This window comes from Acromyrmex echinatior, chromosome 6 (genome assembly GCF_024713525.1).
Source record: "Acromyrmex echinatior isolate Ae372 chromosome 6, ASM2471352v2, whole genome shotgun sequence".
In the NCBI taxonomy this organism is placed as follows: Eukaryota; Metazoa; Arthropoda; class Insecta; order Hymenoptera; family Formicidae; genus Acromyrmex; species Acromyrmex echinatior.
Genome location: NC_141857.1, coordinates 8662930 through 8679045, shown reverse-complemented (window position 1 = coordinate 8679045; position 16116 = coordinate 8662930). Strand labels below are relative to the sequence as shown.

General features: G+C 32.5%; 1 protein-coding gene across 2 annotated transcripts; it reads right to left on the bottom strand.

The window, feature by feature from the left end:
- Positions 1–9963: 9963 nt before the first annotated feature.
- LOC105154822 (TBC1 domain family member 13) lies at positions 9964–16112 on the bottom strand. 2 transcript variants are annotated; one of them, XM_011070561.2, is made up of 11 exons: positions 15725–16112; positions 15571–15644; positions 13469–13597; positions 13062–13218; positions 12805–12958; positions 12701–12703; positions 11615–11813; positions 11330–11531; positions 11102–11224; positions 10972–11029; positions 9964–10857 (listed from the first exon to the last, which is right to left on the bottom strand). In XM_011070561.2, the coding sequence occupies exons 1-11, from the start codon at positions 15742–15744 to the stop codon at positions 10789–10791; spliced, it is 1188 nt and encodes a 395-aa protein (XP_011068863.1). In that variant the 5' UTR covers positions 15745–16112; the 3' UTR covers positions 9964–10788. The 2 variants fall into 2 exon arrangements, with proteins under 2 accessions (XP_011068863.1, XP_011068864.1); XM_011070562.2 differs by lacking the exon at positions 12701–12703.
- Positions 16113–16116: the final 4 nt, after the last annotated feature.

Sequence of the window (16116 nt, the reverse complement as noted above, 5' to 3'; positions counted from 1 at the left end):
GCCTCTCGGCAACCCCTTCTTTTTCCTGTCTCTACCTTGGTTCTCCCTTGTTTTTAATATCCCGAGAGGCGCGGCTTCCTCCTCGCGAAATTTCAGGATCTTTCCCGCTACCATTTTTGCATCGTACGGCTGCCATGCTCGAGACGTGAATGTACGAAAAGAATAATTTTGTGCAGAAATATCTAAAAATTTGAATAGATTTGAGAGAAAATAATGTTGTTTAAACCATTAAAATAGTTATATAGTGTATTCAAACTAATTGCTAGAATGTTAAAATTTTCTTTGCAACATTCAACGCTAAGCATCTTACATAATTATTTTAAATATAATGAACAAAAATCATATCCGGTCAAAATGGATTTTGATGCTTAATAATATTTTTGTGTGAATTTTATAATTTTCAATTCAAGTAAATTACGAGCACTGATTGTTTGCACTAGAAAAAAAAAAGTCTGATTGCATTAATCAAAATTCTGTGCTCTAAAAAATATTACTGTTTAACATTATACAGTTTATTACAATTTTCACTGTACATGATGTAAATTTAACATTATAAGTTTTTAATTTATACATCATGATAGTTTTAATATAAACACCAAATGTTACAACTCTACATATGTTGGTGTTAATATAATATTAACACCAATACAGTGAGAATTATATACACATCGTATGGATATTAAATTCACATCCACATCGATATTTTTTACAGTGTGATTGAAAATGGACAAATCAGAATTTTCTAGTAACTAGTTGAATCTATTAATTTTCTAATTTTAACTAGAATTCTGATTGGTATAATTAGCATGAAATTAGAATTTTACTATATTCTGATTGGTATCTTTTTTGTTCCGATCAGAACTTTCTTCATTTTCCACTAGAAATTTTTCTTAATATGTCAATAACTTAATATGTAAATACTTTGATGATCTAACAAAATAATTATTTTCATATTTGTATCTAGCTACTCGGGAAAAAATATTTTATATATAATTATATAAAATTATATATAATTTTATCTGCAAGTTTGTACACATAATCATATATAAATATGTATATATATACAATTATATATAAAATATGTCCATTTATATAATACAATTATATATATTTTTATATAATTTTATATAATTATATATAAAACAATTTTTCCCGAGTAAAGTTTTTAGATACTTCAGTAAACCCATATGGTTTTGCTTCTTTCCATGTATAGGAATTGAACGCGAGCGAGAATAATCCTTAAATAATTCTGAATTTCATGAATTAGCAAGGCGACATCATACGGTGTTGACTCTTGATGATTCATCATCCGCGATTCACCACGCACGACAATACACGCGTATACACATATAATTCACACGAAACATAACAATAACATCTACTTACAAACTATGTAAATGCACATTAGTACAAAGGAATCCCGCAACGACAATTTTCATCTTCCCTTATCCGTAGTGATCAACGCACGTGTTAATTACGCGTGTCACGACAGCGCGACCCAATGAAGTCGCCAATGCTTAATTAAGTATAACGCAAGTGGCATGGAAAAAAAAAATAAAATTGAATGAAGCGGCGGTCTACTGATGAATGATCGATTGTCTACGGTCTCGCATAACGATTCAGCTAAATGCGAACCAACGTGTCAAAGTTACGCAGAAAACGCAATGAAGATAAAAGCTACATGAAGATAGAAGAAATTAGAGAAACGGGGAACCAATACCAGAAGCGGATTCTGTCATGCTGATTCAGCCGGGTAGTCTGTTATTACAGTTGTAAGCGTCGAACTTAATCTGCTCCGGATCGGAGCGCGGAGCACCGTATACATCCCCTGTTATACTCGTAATCCAGTAAAGATGCAAATTCCTGCTGTCTCAACGTCGAGCGGATGGGAAGAAAAACGGACGACATATATGCGTCGGATTTAACCGCGGCGTATTCTGTTGCATACGTAACGGGGAAAATCCGGGGACAGGGAGCCTTCAGGGGAGAACCCGAAAGGCGGAGTAGTCAGTAGTTACAAGCGCCGGGTTGCAGCAGTCGGGCTCGGGGGTGTAATGTGCTACCCACAGGCAAATATTCGCAGATGTGAGCCGAGAGCAACGAAAATTCGGCTTTGCAACGCTCGTGCCATGGCGTACCAGCTAACAGGATTTATTTGTATCTACGTGTACGTACCGCGTTCCGCATTTCAAAGCCCTCTCTCTCTCTCTCTCTCTTTTTCTCTCTCTCTCTCTCTCTCTCTCTCTGTCTCTCTTTCTCTTTTGCTGTATTGAGCGGGGTGGATTATATGTGGCGAGTATAGTGTAATGGGTACACACTGCACATCCACATGCAACGTACATAGATGAAATAGAGAGAGAGAGAGAGAGAGAGAGAGAGAGAGAGAACTGAGCTAACTAACGGGCTAGCAGTTCATTAGAGATCGCTAAATTCTAGGGCGGCCCTCCCCTCCCTGTAAAGGGGGATGAGGATTTCGTTATTGCGCGATATGCGTTTTGTTCGGACGTGAGAGACGGTCTCTCGCCGAATTTTCGCTAAGAGCAGATACACATCGAATTCTGATGCACACATACACGTGCACATAAATATATGAATTCATACGGTTTTTTAAAAAAAAAACGATTTTGCTCAGTATCTAGAAATTTAGATAGATACAGATTTGACAATAATTTTGTTAAACATCCAATCATGTAGAAAACTCAAGCATGATGAGAAATGATGCAAAAAGTTTTGACATTCTAACAACCAACTTGAAAATTTTACATAATTATTTGAATAGTTCAACAAAATTATTTTCAGATCTATACATGGACGTATTGAAGATTTCTTTTTGGAGAGGAAAGAGCCATTAATCAATTTTGTTATCATATAAATAACAATTTTTGCATTAATGAATCTTTGAATATTTTAGATCTTATAGTTTTAGAAGGTCCCCTCTCTATCCTAATTTTGAATGAGAAAAATATTAGATTTTTAAATTATAATTTTTTTCTAGAAGAAAGCAAAATGCAGTTAGTAAAATTAAAATGTGTAATTCTTTTTAATGTTGCTATTATTTATATTATTACGTACAAAATATTTGTGATCATTTTCCTGGAAGAAGAAATTTTTTTTTAAATTCATAAAATAACATAGAAAGGTTTCCTATACGAGAAACATTACATTAAACATGTAATATTAAATTTAAAAATGTAATATTGAAGTTAAATAAAAAGGAAAAGAAAAGTGGTGAATAAAATAAAGAAGATAAAATTTTATTTTATTAAATAAAATTATACCGGTTTTTTCCAAAGCAATTTAGCGCATTGTTGCATTTACAGTATATAACTTTTTCCTACTTTCCAGACAAAATTTCATGATTTTCTTTGATGCTTTCAATAATTCTATTGAAATTACTTTAATATTGCTAACATTGCTTGCATTTAATTATTAAGTTGATAATATTCCATAATTGCGTCGTAGATGCGCATGATGTATGCATACTAAACATCTTTAAAACCAAGAATTTATTTATTTTTTAGAAAATTTTGCAAAATTCCTTAATTTTTCTCTGATTTCTGATGTTATGACAACCCTGAGATCGCCTGAATGGCACGATTCTTATGTTGATTCATTGTGACATACCAAAGATAATATAGGTGCACAATATTCTATTTTATAACCATTAAAGTATAGTAAACTTTATGTGATAATAACACCGATAATAACTCCAATAACACTGTAAAATTTTAAGCTTTCCCCTATTCGTATGTCCTGTATTGCTGAGAGCGTTATGTTATGAATACATTGAAATTATAAATATAATTAAAATAATAATTTATGTAATATTAACTTAAATAAATTAAAGCTTACATTTATTATTTGTTTTATATATATTAAAACGAATCAATGCGGATAGGCACACAAATTGGAGACACATTAATAGGGTTATCGCTCCATAGAAGGGCACACTAATCGGAAGAAAAAGAACATTTTACAATACTTACAATAAAATAAGATTCCTTATATTAAAACAATCAACAAACTACAAATGGGCCTTTCAGAATCGGCGCTGTAATAATTGCGCGTTTATTTCGATTGATCGAAAACGATCCTTTATAAGTAACATATTTGTCGAACGTTTCGGCTAACTTCTAGCCTTCATCAGCGAATGTATTACATAAAATCCATAAAAATCTTCATCTTGTAGTTACACTGCAACATCAAATTTATATAACCAATTAATAAGATAAATGGTCAACGATATTTGAGTCATTCAGGAGTAGTCAAATATAAAATATAGTCCTAACACCATAGTTGTTGTAACGCAAATTCTTTTTCTCGTAAATTAAAATTTAAGAAAACGATGATAATTAAATAAATATAATATGTATATATTGTATAAGTCGATGATGTTTATGCTATAGTGTCAATCATCGTGAAGAACATTTTACAATATTTTTAATAAAAACATTATGAAATTAAGTAAAAGTAAAAAGGGCTACGAGCCTAAAACATAAATTGACAAACTGTATGAGTAGTTAAAAAAGTTTTTTTTTTGATAGTTTTATTTAAAAAAAAAAAACTTTTTTAACTACTCATACAGTTTGTCAATTTATGTTTTAGGCTCGTAGCCCTTTTTACTTTTACTTATTTTGATTTATTGAGCCTTATTACTTTATAATTATGAAATTAATTTTTTTTAGATAAAAAATATTAAAAAAAGAAATATTGCAAAACCGATTAATTTCAAACAGATAAAATTGTAAAGCTACAATATAATTTTATAATTAATTTAATAATTAATTGAGTAATGAGTAAATTGGCTTAAAAGCACACTAATAGACATTTACCCTATCTAAATTTTTTTAGCTACAGATACTTTAGCAATACTATTCTGTATACTTTGCACATACGAATGCATACAACTATAAGAGAGGCAGTATCGATTCCATTGAATCGTGTTTGAAGATGTGTTTCCTCGTATACCGATATCCGTGTCGCACAGCCGGAAACGTCGCGAGCCGGAAACAAGGCCTCGCATTGACGAAGGGAGGGAAAGGATGAATGGCGGCGAAGACCAAAGGATCCTTCTCAAAGATCGATCGCGGCGGCGACGGTTGTCGATGTAGACATCTATCGATCCAATGCCGATAATCTACGTATCTCCAGCTCTTCGGCCGGATGGCAGGGAGTTATTATGTAATGGGACAACATTTGCGGCAATATAAAATCGGCTTCGTAATGTCGTGACGCGTCTCTCCGCGCGCGGCATGAGAGAGGTAAGATCCGTGTACAATGCACGAAACGACAGATAGACGCGCACGCTGAGTGTATCCACCGGTACAAATAAATGATTGAGATCCTTGATACATCGGACCACCAACGAATAGGAGGTATACATGCCGTGGCATGGCACGGTAAATTAACTGTAAACAGTGCTCAATGTGTCGCGGCTACGATAGTATCTTGACGTCGCGTCGCGTGGTTAAAACGGTTTGATAAAGACAAGCGCCAGTTGAAACAGCTTGATAAAAGTAACCTTTGGCTGCACTTAGCAGAAAAAGCGAACTTTTGCAACTGTTAAGATTTTTGAATAAAATTGATTTACACATTTAGATCCAATAAGAAATTAAGCAAAATCTAATCATTAAAGAATCCCTTACAGTACAGATTATTATTAAGCTTGTTCTTTTTAGCTAAACTTCTTGTACAGTTCATTTCTCTTTTTTTTTCTTCAACGTGAAAAAAAAGAAAGAAAGATAAAGGCCCATATTCAGAACATGCTTTTATTGACAAAAGCGCATTTTTATCTCTGAAATTCTATAATATGCGTGACGTAAAGTATGGTATATTAGCTACATTATTGTAAGCGCGTTCTGAATACGGGCCAAATTGTGCAAGAAATTCAGCTAAAAAGAACAGAATAACATTGCGATCAATTGTGACGTTCCAGCAACATTATTGTAACATTTTCAATGTTATTACAATATTGCTGAACTTTGCAATGTTGCTGAAATGTGACCTATCTATATTATATATGGAATTCTTTAATGATTAGTTTTTATTCTTAGTATAATAGTTTTTTGTTGAACCTAAATGTACTGCAAACTTCGATGCTGTATGGAGTCTTATAACAGTTAGTTGCAAGACTTTTCCTATAATACTAAACGGAGTCAAAGTTATGCTATCGTCTAATGGTGTTGCCGAGACGCCGCAAAAATTTTTCAGACACTGGAAGGATCGAGATTCGAAAGCTTTTCAGCACAACCGAGACAGGATAGATTGGTGGTGGACCGATCGGTATATTCCCTCTCGCGATTCCCCAGTCCGTATTAGGTCGCACACGAATCTATCATCTTCCGAAAGGCGTGCCGAAGCCCTCCTTTGAGAGGTCAGGATCCATCAATCCAAAGCTGTATGCAGGCGCACCGGGACCACCGCTGGGAACGCTGGCGAACAACAATCTGCCGAGTCATCCTCGGCCGATCTTGGCACATTCGTCAACCCCATGGCTTCGTGTGTCACCTCCTCGGGCTGACGTGGGAGAGATCTGGTAACTCGTGAATTCAACATAAATTCGAGAGCCCCGCGTCAGTGGCGTAATCAGAATTCTCGGATCCTCGTGTGAAGAGTTCGCGAACAATTTTACATGAAAAGAAATTGCACTTTTTAAATATAAATATATGAAATATCTAAAAATGTAGTTAGATCTGAAAATTATTTTATTAAAAATACGGTAAGTCGATGGATTACCTTAATTTTGTCCGAAAAATAAAGATAGGTATAATATAAGTGTATAATATTAAAGCTATTTTAATAATTGACTTATTCACGTAATTATGTACGATGCTGATTACCAGAATAGTAAAAATTTTTACATGAAAAGAACTGCACTTTTTAAATATAAATATATGAAATATCTAAAAATATAATTAAATACAGATCTGAAAATCATTTTCGAGAAAATCAGCAGAAAAATGGGAAAAAATTTTTTTTCCGAAATTTTAAAATTATAATTTCAACAAAATCGTTTTTTCCGTGTACTTTCGTAATTTCCAACGCTTGTAAAAACGTATTAAAAAGCATTAAGTCACAAGAAACAGACGATATACTTTTAGAGTGGATTCTTTAGATGTGTTCTTTCTCTATTATATTTTCGTAATCATAAATAAAGAATATAGTGTAATCACCGAGAATCGTTTCGACCCCGGATTCCGCTTTAATAAAAAGAACGAGGGTCTATCCTCGGGCGATACGCGAACTCTGATGAATCCCCGACGTTGTCCTGACTACCAGAAGACGGCAGCCGTCTTCCTGGCGCGTATATTCTTTAACGATCGCATCAACGATCATAAAATCCGCGATCTCTGATTAGCTGAGAAATGGCGGCGAGAGGGATGACCAAAATAAATTTCGAGCTTCGACCCTAATGACGAGGGGCGTGTTTATGGTTTGTATAGGTATAGGTATCTACTGTCGCCTAGTTTTTGTACAGTTTTATAGAGCCCGCGGCTCCTGGATCCTCTTATTCTTCATTAGACCTTGATTGCCATCAGGTCGCTATTATAATCGCACTACTTGTCATCCGTGCACATCAAACATATCACACATAATCTCAATTTAAAGAAAAAGACACGGTGAGATAGTGGTAACTATATAGGTGATAATTATACAAATTTTATATGTAAAATAAATGTAATTGAATAAATAATAAGTTACATAATCATAAAATAATTTATTCAACTATATATTATTTCTACATATTTAAGGAAGTTATAAGGCAAATGTAATAAGTTAAGAATTACTTGAAAAAAATTACAAATTATTCTAAATTGTATTTAAAAGTAATACAAAAAAATCAGAGACAGTTGATCATTTGGATCAAAAGTTATTTCAATAAAAAGTAATATTTTTTTAATTTGTATTCTAATAGAAATATATGAAAATGTATTACAAAATAATGATAAAAATCTCAATTTTGTTATATAAGTACTTTATGAATTAAAAAATATTTATGTAAAGTTACATTGAAATGCAGACATTAATTGTTCAGTAAATAAACAAAATATTTATTTGTTATAAAAAATAATTGATGAATCTGAATGAAACTTTGCATAAGTCATTTTTAGTACTTCAAATATTTGTATAAAAGATTTAGATTTTTGTTATTATTTAAAAAATTTTTGTTTATAAACAATAAAACTAATATCGAATAAAATAAATAATCTATAAAAATGTGTTGCTTAATAAAAACAGAATATTATAAACACAACTTTTACATGCATGTAGTTTGTTTAAAGCGTAAATTTTATATATGTGTTTTATGCCGTTACAACCTCCTTAAGTTAAATAAAAAGTCATGAGGACATCAAAATGATTTCAAAATGATTATTAAAAGGCACTTTTCAATCAATTACTGTTTATTTTAATGACATTTGACGTTATCATGATCTGTTGTTCTACTTGAGTACACAAAAAGAACGATTTTGCTGGAAAATCTAAATTTTTGCTGGACATTTGAAAATAATTTAGTTGGACCATCAAAATAATTATGTTAAAAATTAAAAAATTATGATACAATCAAAATATGTTGCGCGCAAAATTTTATTATTCTAGTAATTAGTTTGAGTTTCCAACAAAATTATTTTCAAATTTATATCGAGCAAAATTTTATATCTTTCAACAAAAAATCGTTCTTTCCATGTAATAGAAAACTTGTATAGTTATTACCTATATAATTGCTACCAATGTTTTTTATTACTAATTGTAAATGTACTAGATAAATATTTCATGCTTTACCTCGGATACTATTCAAATATCGATATTCGGCAAGTCAGAATCGAAGAAAGAATATTCTACATCTCTAAAACGCGATGATGATTTGCGGGCTCGATCGAAAGTCCGACTGCCGTCGCCAAGCCTCGGATGAGCCCTTGCGCGAACTGAGATTATAAATCAAGTAATCAACCGCTATAAAAGTCCACCCACACGAGCGCGGATGCTTTTTCGCTGGGACCTCGCGCGACTTTTGTGCACGGTATTCGAATCGCGCCTATCCTTAAAATCTCGTGATACGGCAACGATTCGCCACGCCGGGGGTCCAGGCCGCGACGACTGGATGTCTGGTTCCTCAACAAAGCGTGTCGGTGGTCGTTGGTGATAAAGAGGAACGCCGGTTGAATCGCAGCCTCCGTAATTTTCTATGCTGTTTACAGTCAGGAATATCATTTTGCGTTATTTTTAATACTTCGTCGATAAACTTGGACTTTAAAGGCATAGTCGATATTTTGATTGTAAATTCTGATAAATTTAAATTTGTAACAAATAAGTGAAATACAATCTGACTTTTTTACGATAGTAAAAATTCGTTGTTAAATTCTTCACAAATATGCAGAAATTTTTTTTTCAAGATCTATACAGTTCAGAACATAAAAATCTGCACTGAAGCTCAAAAACCCACATTATTGGAAGGTTCAAAATTCTTCATTGTTAATTTTGTGCAGATATAAGCGAAAAATTTTCTTGTATAGTTTCCTTAATCATGCAAATTTTTTTCAGTTCTTTATTGTTTTTCGATAATAATTTCAATATATATCTATTGCAGACCGCGATAAAGATGTTCGCGTAGCTTCGACGTGAATAATCGAGATGTATCCTGATTAATATTCTCGCCATCTCGTCCGGGTCAATCATTCTACTCCACAGAGAGTGAGACGAGATGAAATAAAATCTGGAAATTCGGTTTACTCTGCTAGGGAAGACGACGGCTTTATTAATCCAATAATGATCGTCACTTTCTCTGTCTTTTTTACTCACTCTATAGTAAGTAGAATGATTTTATTAGAATCTCTCTCACAAGTAGAATGAAAAATGCACATTTCTAGAAAGCTCGAATTGTGTCGTCGACCATTTGCAAAATAATCTAATTATAAAGATATATGGTATATAGGATGTATACGGCAATTCATAAACCTGATGGAGAACTGATAACATTTCCCTTTATTTTATAAACGTAGTTCGAACGGCGCATTTTATTACAAAAATAAGATTATAAAATGTAATTTCTCTTCTTAATGTATCGCGTAATTACTATGGCGCGTATGAATGGTACTAATCTATTGCGATGCGATTATTGCAAAATTCATGTCGTATTGGACAATCGGGAAAGCTTAAATCAGATTTCCCTTTTCAAAATTTATGTCTATTTCTACCAATGTAGATTAATTTTAATCTTAATTTAATTTACTCCTTATCTTTTTCTCTAATTCTTATAACTATATATAAAAAAAGATAAACAATAGATTAAACTGAGATTAAAGTTAATTTATATTGGTAGAAAAGGGCATTAATCTTTATTTTATTATCTGCCGTTTGCGAAATGATTATCATATTTTTTGTATCAAAATTTTACATTTTGACTTCCACATGTTACATTCCAATATTAACATTATGTATATACACAAATATACTCTCTATATATGCATATATCAAAAGATTTAACAAAATCTGGCAAAATGCTGTATATAGATTTCAGTATTCGCATAAGAGTATGTATCATATATACAGCTGTTAAATATTTGATATAAGAATGGCTATCAACTTGAACATCTACATGATATTATATTATAATTGATATTTCATTGCATTTCTCTCCTCTCGGGACGATAGTATATAAAATTACACTTTACGATATAATCACGCGCATGTGGTTATAACAATTCAGGAAAAGGAGAGGAGGAAAATCATGATATTTGACATACCGAGAAATTATTGCATTTTGTCCGTGTTCTTAATTAATTACGAAAATTATAAAGTCTTGCCTGCCAAGGCAGCGGCTTTAGAGAGCACAATCTGGATATCCATTGAGGGAAAATTCTAGATATAGAACATTATTATTTTTAACATGGCGCACCTTATTCTATTCTGGCAATAATAATAGAAAATATAAATGCACATATAAATTAATAAAATATAATTTATATCTCTCACCTGCAGAAGTTTAACATTTGTAGCAAAGTCGCCAGCCAGTAACTGGTCCCTGAGTAATCTAAAAATACGTACACATGTGCTAAAAGAACGAAAATTATTGCCAAAGATATGATAAAATTTGTTTACTTACAAGATCATAGCACAACAGATATGTATGAGGAAACTGAATCTATTCTCATCAGCAAACAAGGAATCCCATATCCTCATAACATCTGGTAGAGGAAATTCTTGCGAAAGTAGGAGCGTCAACCATCTTGTTTCAAGCACAGGAATAACAAGATGCAATTAGAGAGAATCAGCAATGAGAATTATAAGCATGATGATAACGATAATAATCATCAATATACTATAATATTACCTAAAACTGTAATATTGCGGGCATAGCTCTTGCTGATGTAAACGCAACCAAATATCAGGGTCATTAGCTCTAACTTGATTGGTCAATTTACTCATCATCGAATTAATTCCAAATTCAGCTTCATCTAACGTCTTTATAAAAAAATCACGTATTTCAGCCATCAGATTAGTAAAACAGAAAAAAGTATCTGCCTCGGCGTGTTCTACGAAACATAAAATAGATATATAGATATCGCTATCAGCAGATGTCATTTATGCATTTCAATTGCTTTCATATAATATATACTTCTCCATGTAGGATCTGGATCACAAGCAAATGCGTGATATATAGGTCCAACTATTTCATTCATTCCCTGTACGTAACCTTGACCGGGATTCAATTTAGCGTATAAGAAGAGTATTCTTTCCAAAACTTCCCAGTGTGCTTCACCACCTTCGGACAATGGCGCGTAATCTTCCGTAGCCTTTCTGACAGAAACCGCTATCTAATAGATAAAACAGTAATGTAATGTAGTAACATGAGTCGAATTTGCAGAAGATTATGAAACTATTTTTTCTGTTTATAGGCGGTATTCAGTTCTTATTTCGAAACTGTCTTAAGTAATGTCTTAAGTAGAGTCCGATCGCAACTTCGGTTTTGTTTTCGGTTTCGGTCAGTTTCGATAAAAAATCAGGGTTTCAGTTCGATTTCGGTTTTGGCCAAAATTAAAAGAAAATTTCGGTGGATTAATCGAAATTATACAAGTTGCAACGCGCCGGTGAGCGTTAAAAAAAAACAACTGTTCGATTTTAATTATTAGCTCGTTGATTAAACTTGAGACAATTTGAGTACAAACTTTAATGTAATCCTAATAATAACTGTGATTTGATTTCTTTAAAAATTGAGGATATAATATTATTATATTATTATATAGTTAGATATTTTAATAAAATCTTCTGTTTTTTAAAAAGTACATAAATTTATCATGATTTCTGAAAAATACAGTCTCTGTAAAAATTAATACAAAAATGTCGATTTCAACTCCGGCCCAAAAAAATATGACTCTGTTAGCTTTCCTCCCTCTTTTTTTTTTAGTAAGACTTATCTAAATTGCAATTTTGGTTTCACCGAAATTGAATGACAATCGAATATTTGTTTTCGGTTTCAGCCCGAAGTTAAAATGTGGTTTCGGTCGGACTCTAGCCTTAAGACCCTAATACGGCTCTCTGATTAGTTCATGACCGTACTTCTAAGACCATACTTAAGACGATCTCGAATATAAGATCTGACTATGAATATCAGCCTATAATACACAAGATATAAAAATATAAAGATTTTTTTTAAAGTTATCTTAGGTAGAATTTATTACTCTACTTGCATCGTTTATAATACCTGCTGCTTTCCACGTCAATGTAAGGGCAAAGATAAGTAAAATCTATTAATAAATTTAACAAAAAAATTAGTGATGGAAGCTTTAATCGTTTGTAGTTTTTTACCTTTGTCACTCCTAAGCCCTTCCTCTCAACATTTGCGCTTTTCAACACTGTGTGTTGAACTCTGTGATGTAAACGCTGACCGTTAGCATTCACTATCTTTTGACATGGATAATCAGTGCCTTGTTGAAAAAATGATATGTCTGGACATAGTCGCCTGTATACGTAAAATTTATTTTCCTGGTTCTCTGTGTTTTTATTAATGTTTTGCAAAAAATATTTATATCTGCCAGAATATTTATACAATTCGATATTCTTACCTAACATCTTTATCAATCTGAAGTAGAACTTCGTTATCTTTAAAGTACGTTTGCCACTTGCTATCTGGATTTAAATTGAGAGGATGATCGTGTAACGTTACATCAACTCGCTCTTTGTCATCGGTATTTGATTCTCCAGGCATAACAATGAGATCCTCTGTGAAACCATTCAAAAACATTATACATAAATTTCCATATGGTTTTTTTTTAACGTAATTATTTGCGTGTAGTATTTCTAACATTCCAATATTATATTTTAATTTTCATTATCCTTTTTGATGATTTATAATTATAAATAAAGATTAATATTCTATATATCCTTTATGAATATTTAAGGAATTTATGAGGCTGGAATATCCTTCACACAAATAATAAAGGGTTAAATGATACAAAAAATATCTTCTCACCAATGAAAGTATTGTACAATTCTCTTTTACGTTTTAAAGTCTCTATCCAATTTGACTTTATCGGTGGCAAATAATTCAACAGTAGTTTCCAACATAAAGGTCTCAGCCCACCGGGCTTGTCAGGTATGCCTGAGATATAAGAAATAATGCAAGAGGATTATTATTAGATTATTAGTGTTAGTATTAGACCATTATCATTAGATTATTAATATCAGTATTATTAGATTATTATTATAGTATTAAGATGATTAATGCAAGCCATAAACATATTATTATCGTATCTGCAATGAACAAAACAAAAGGCTTGTTCTTTTTGGCTGAATTTCTTAGACTGCCCTATGAATGACCACAACTGATTCTTCATCAATATACGATTAACTGTAATCTTGGTCTTAACTTAATGTTTATCTTTTTCTAATGCTTGGAATTGAATAATTAAACCGAGATTAAAGATTAATCCTACATTAATGAAAGTAAACTTTACATGATTCATTGTTTTTTTTTCTCCAACATAGAGAGAAAAAGAAAAAAGATGAATCATACAAGAAGTTTAGCTCAAAAGAACAGACATAAAAAGTTATTTTATTCATTCTCCACTGAATTAATACATACTAGGCTGCTCTTTGTGGCCTAGTTTACATCGTGCACTTGATACGCGTACTAACTAGTAACTTTTTATTAAATTATTTTAATTTTAGCAATATATGAATGATGTACTAAAGAATGATGTACTAAATTGATACAATATGCATCAAAATGATTACTTAAATACACACATCATGTATATGTATTATATACGTATATATGTATTATATGTATTATCAAAATTAAGATAATTTAATAAAAAATTACTACTTAATACTCTAATTAGTATCTAGTACATGATGTAGACTGGGCCATAAAGCAATCTTTACTATGTATTAATTCAAAGGAGTGATTGATCAAATTCACTATAATTCCCCTGATAGCCAAATCTGCAGACAGATTTTGAGCAGAGCCTACTACCAATTTTTGATTGCAGAAAGGCAACAAATTATACACAGAGTTTCTACTATCAATGTTAGCAAACTGCTGTCAAAAATATGACAAAGCCTGCTGACATGCCATGCCAACAAATTGACAGAAACCAAACAGAGTCTGCTGCATAATTTGATAACAGATTGCGAACAGAAATCGAGCAGAGCCTGCTGACATAATCTAACAGCAGATTGGCAGCAAAAACCGAGCAAAATCTGCCATTTTCATATACAGCCTCATCACGAGATGGACTTGCTTCTCGTAAGAAGAAATCATTCAGGAGTCCTATAAGAATTGGCACATGTAAATCGAATAGGCAAATCTTCTAGAGATTCCCAAGCTCTTTTGGAATGTGCTTTCTGAAACTCTGAATATTTTTTTTATATTATTTTATAATTTTCTCATATGTATTTTGAAATATGAAGCTAATCAATAATAATTTAGCAATAAAACTATATTGATTGTTTCCAGTTTTCACACCAGTATATATAAATATATAATTATATGTATAATTATATATAACCGTTTACATATATGTAAAATTTCTTATAAGAAACCAGATCGATTTAAATAAAAATGACAGACCTTGTTCGGTTTCTGCTGTCAAGTTATGTCAGCAGACTCTGCTCAGTTTCTGCTCAGTTTCTGCTCACAATCTGCTAACAGATTCTGTCAGCAGGTTCTATTTGATTTCTGCTACCAGTCTGTTTATATAGAATGTTAACAGATTCTATCGGCAGAACAGGAACAGAATGCAACATCAATTGTGATCAGTCTATTAACATCTTCTGATCAAATCTGCTACCAGTCTGTCGACATCCTGCTAACATTTTTGTTATTTGGATCTTTAGGCCTATATAAAGTATTTAAATGCAATAAAATATGATCAAATTTAATGATCAAATAATACATGTATATTCCATTAAATAATATGACAATATCATTATTGGGTATTTTATTATTTAAAATATTTATATACTTTTACATGTAACTTTAATTCATCATCTACTGCTTTTAATATGCACTAATCTAGTAGTACAAGTAACTGAATTCGCTATCAATTGTATATACAGTGACAGACGTACCATGGAAACATATTTTACTGAGACTGATCGTATCTATCTCGTCCGCATCGAGAACATCGTCGAACTCGCTCAATCTATAAACAATCCATAGGAAAACAGACACATGAAACAAATCGAATCGGAGAACAAAATCTCGCGCAAGTATCTCGCTTACCTCTTTCGCAGGATGCTCATTTTCGTAGCACATGTGACTGATGTGACACTAAGCAGGGGTCCAGCGACGTGGGAGTTGCACGGATTTAACGTGGCTCCTTATCAGCATTCAGTGGGCGTTGATGCGTGCAGACAGGCGCGTATACAGATCTGATGCAATGATATCCCGTAAATCTCGTTTTCTCATTATTGATTAGCCCGTCGCCTCGACGCACACGACGATCGTCATCGCTTTCGAATCGCTCCACCAGACTCACGACCAGCTGTAGCCGGCAGCGATGGCCATTGACTCCAGAGTATTCCGATGGGTGAATATCGATGGCCCTCTCTCTCTCTTTTTTGACCTCTCGATATATCAGCATCGATACTCGTCGCAGCCGGACGAAGTATCGA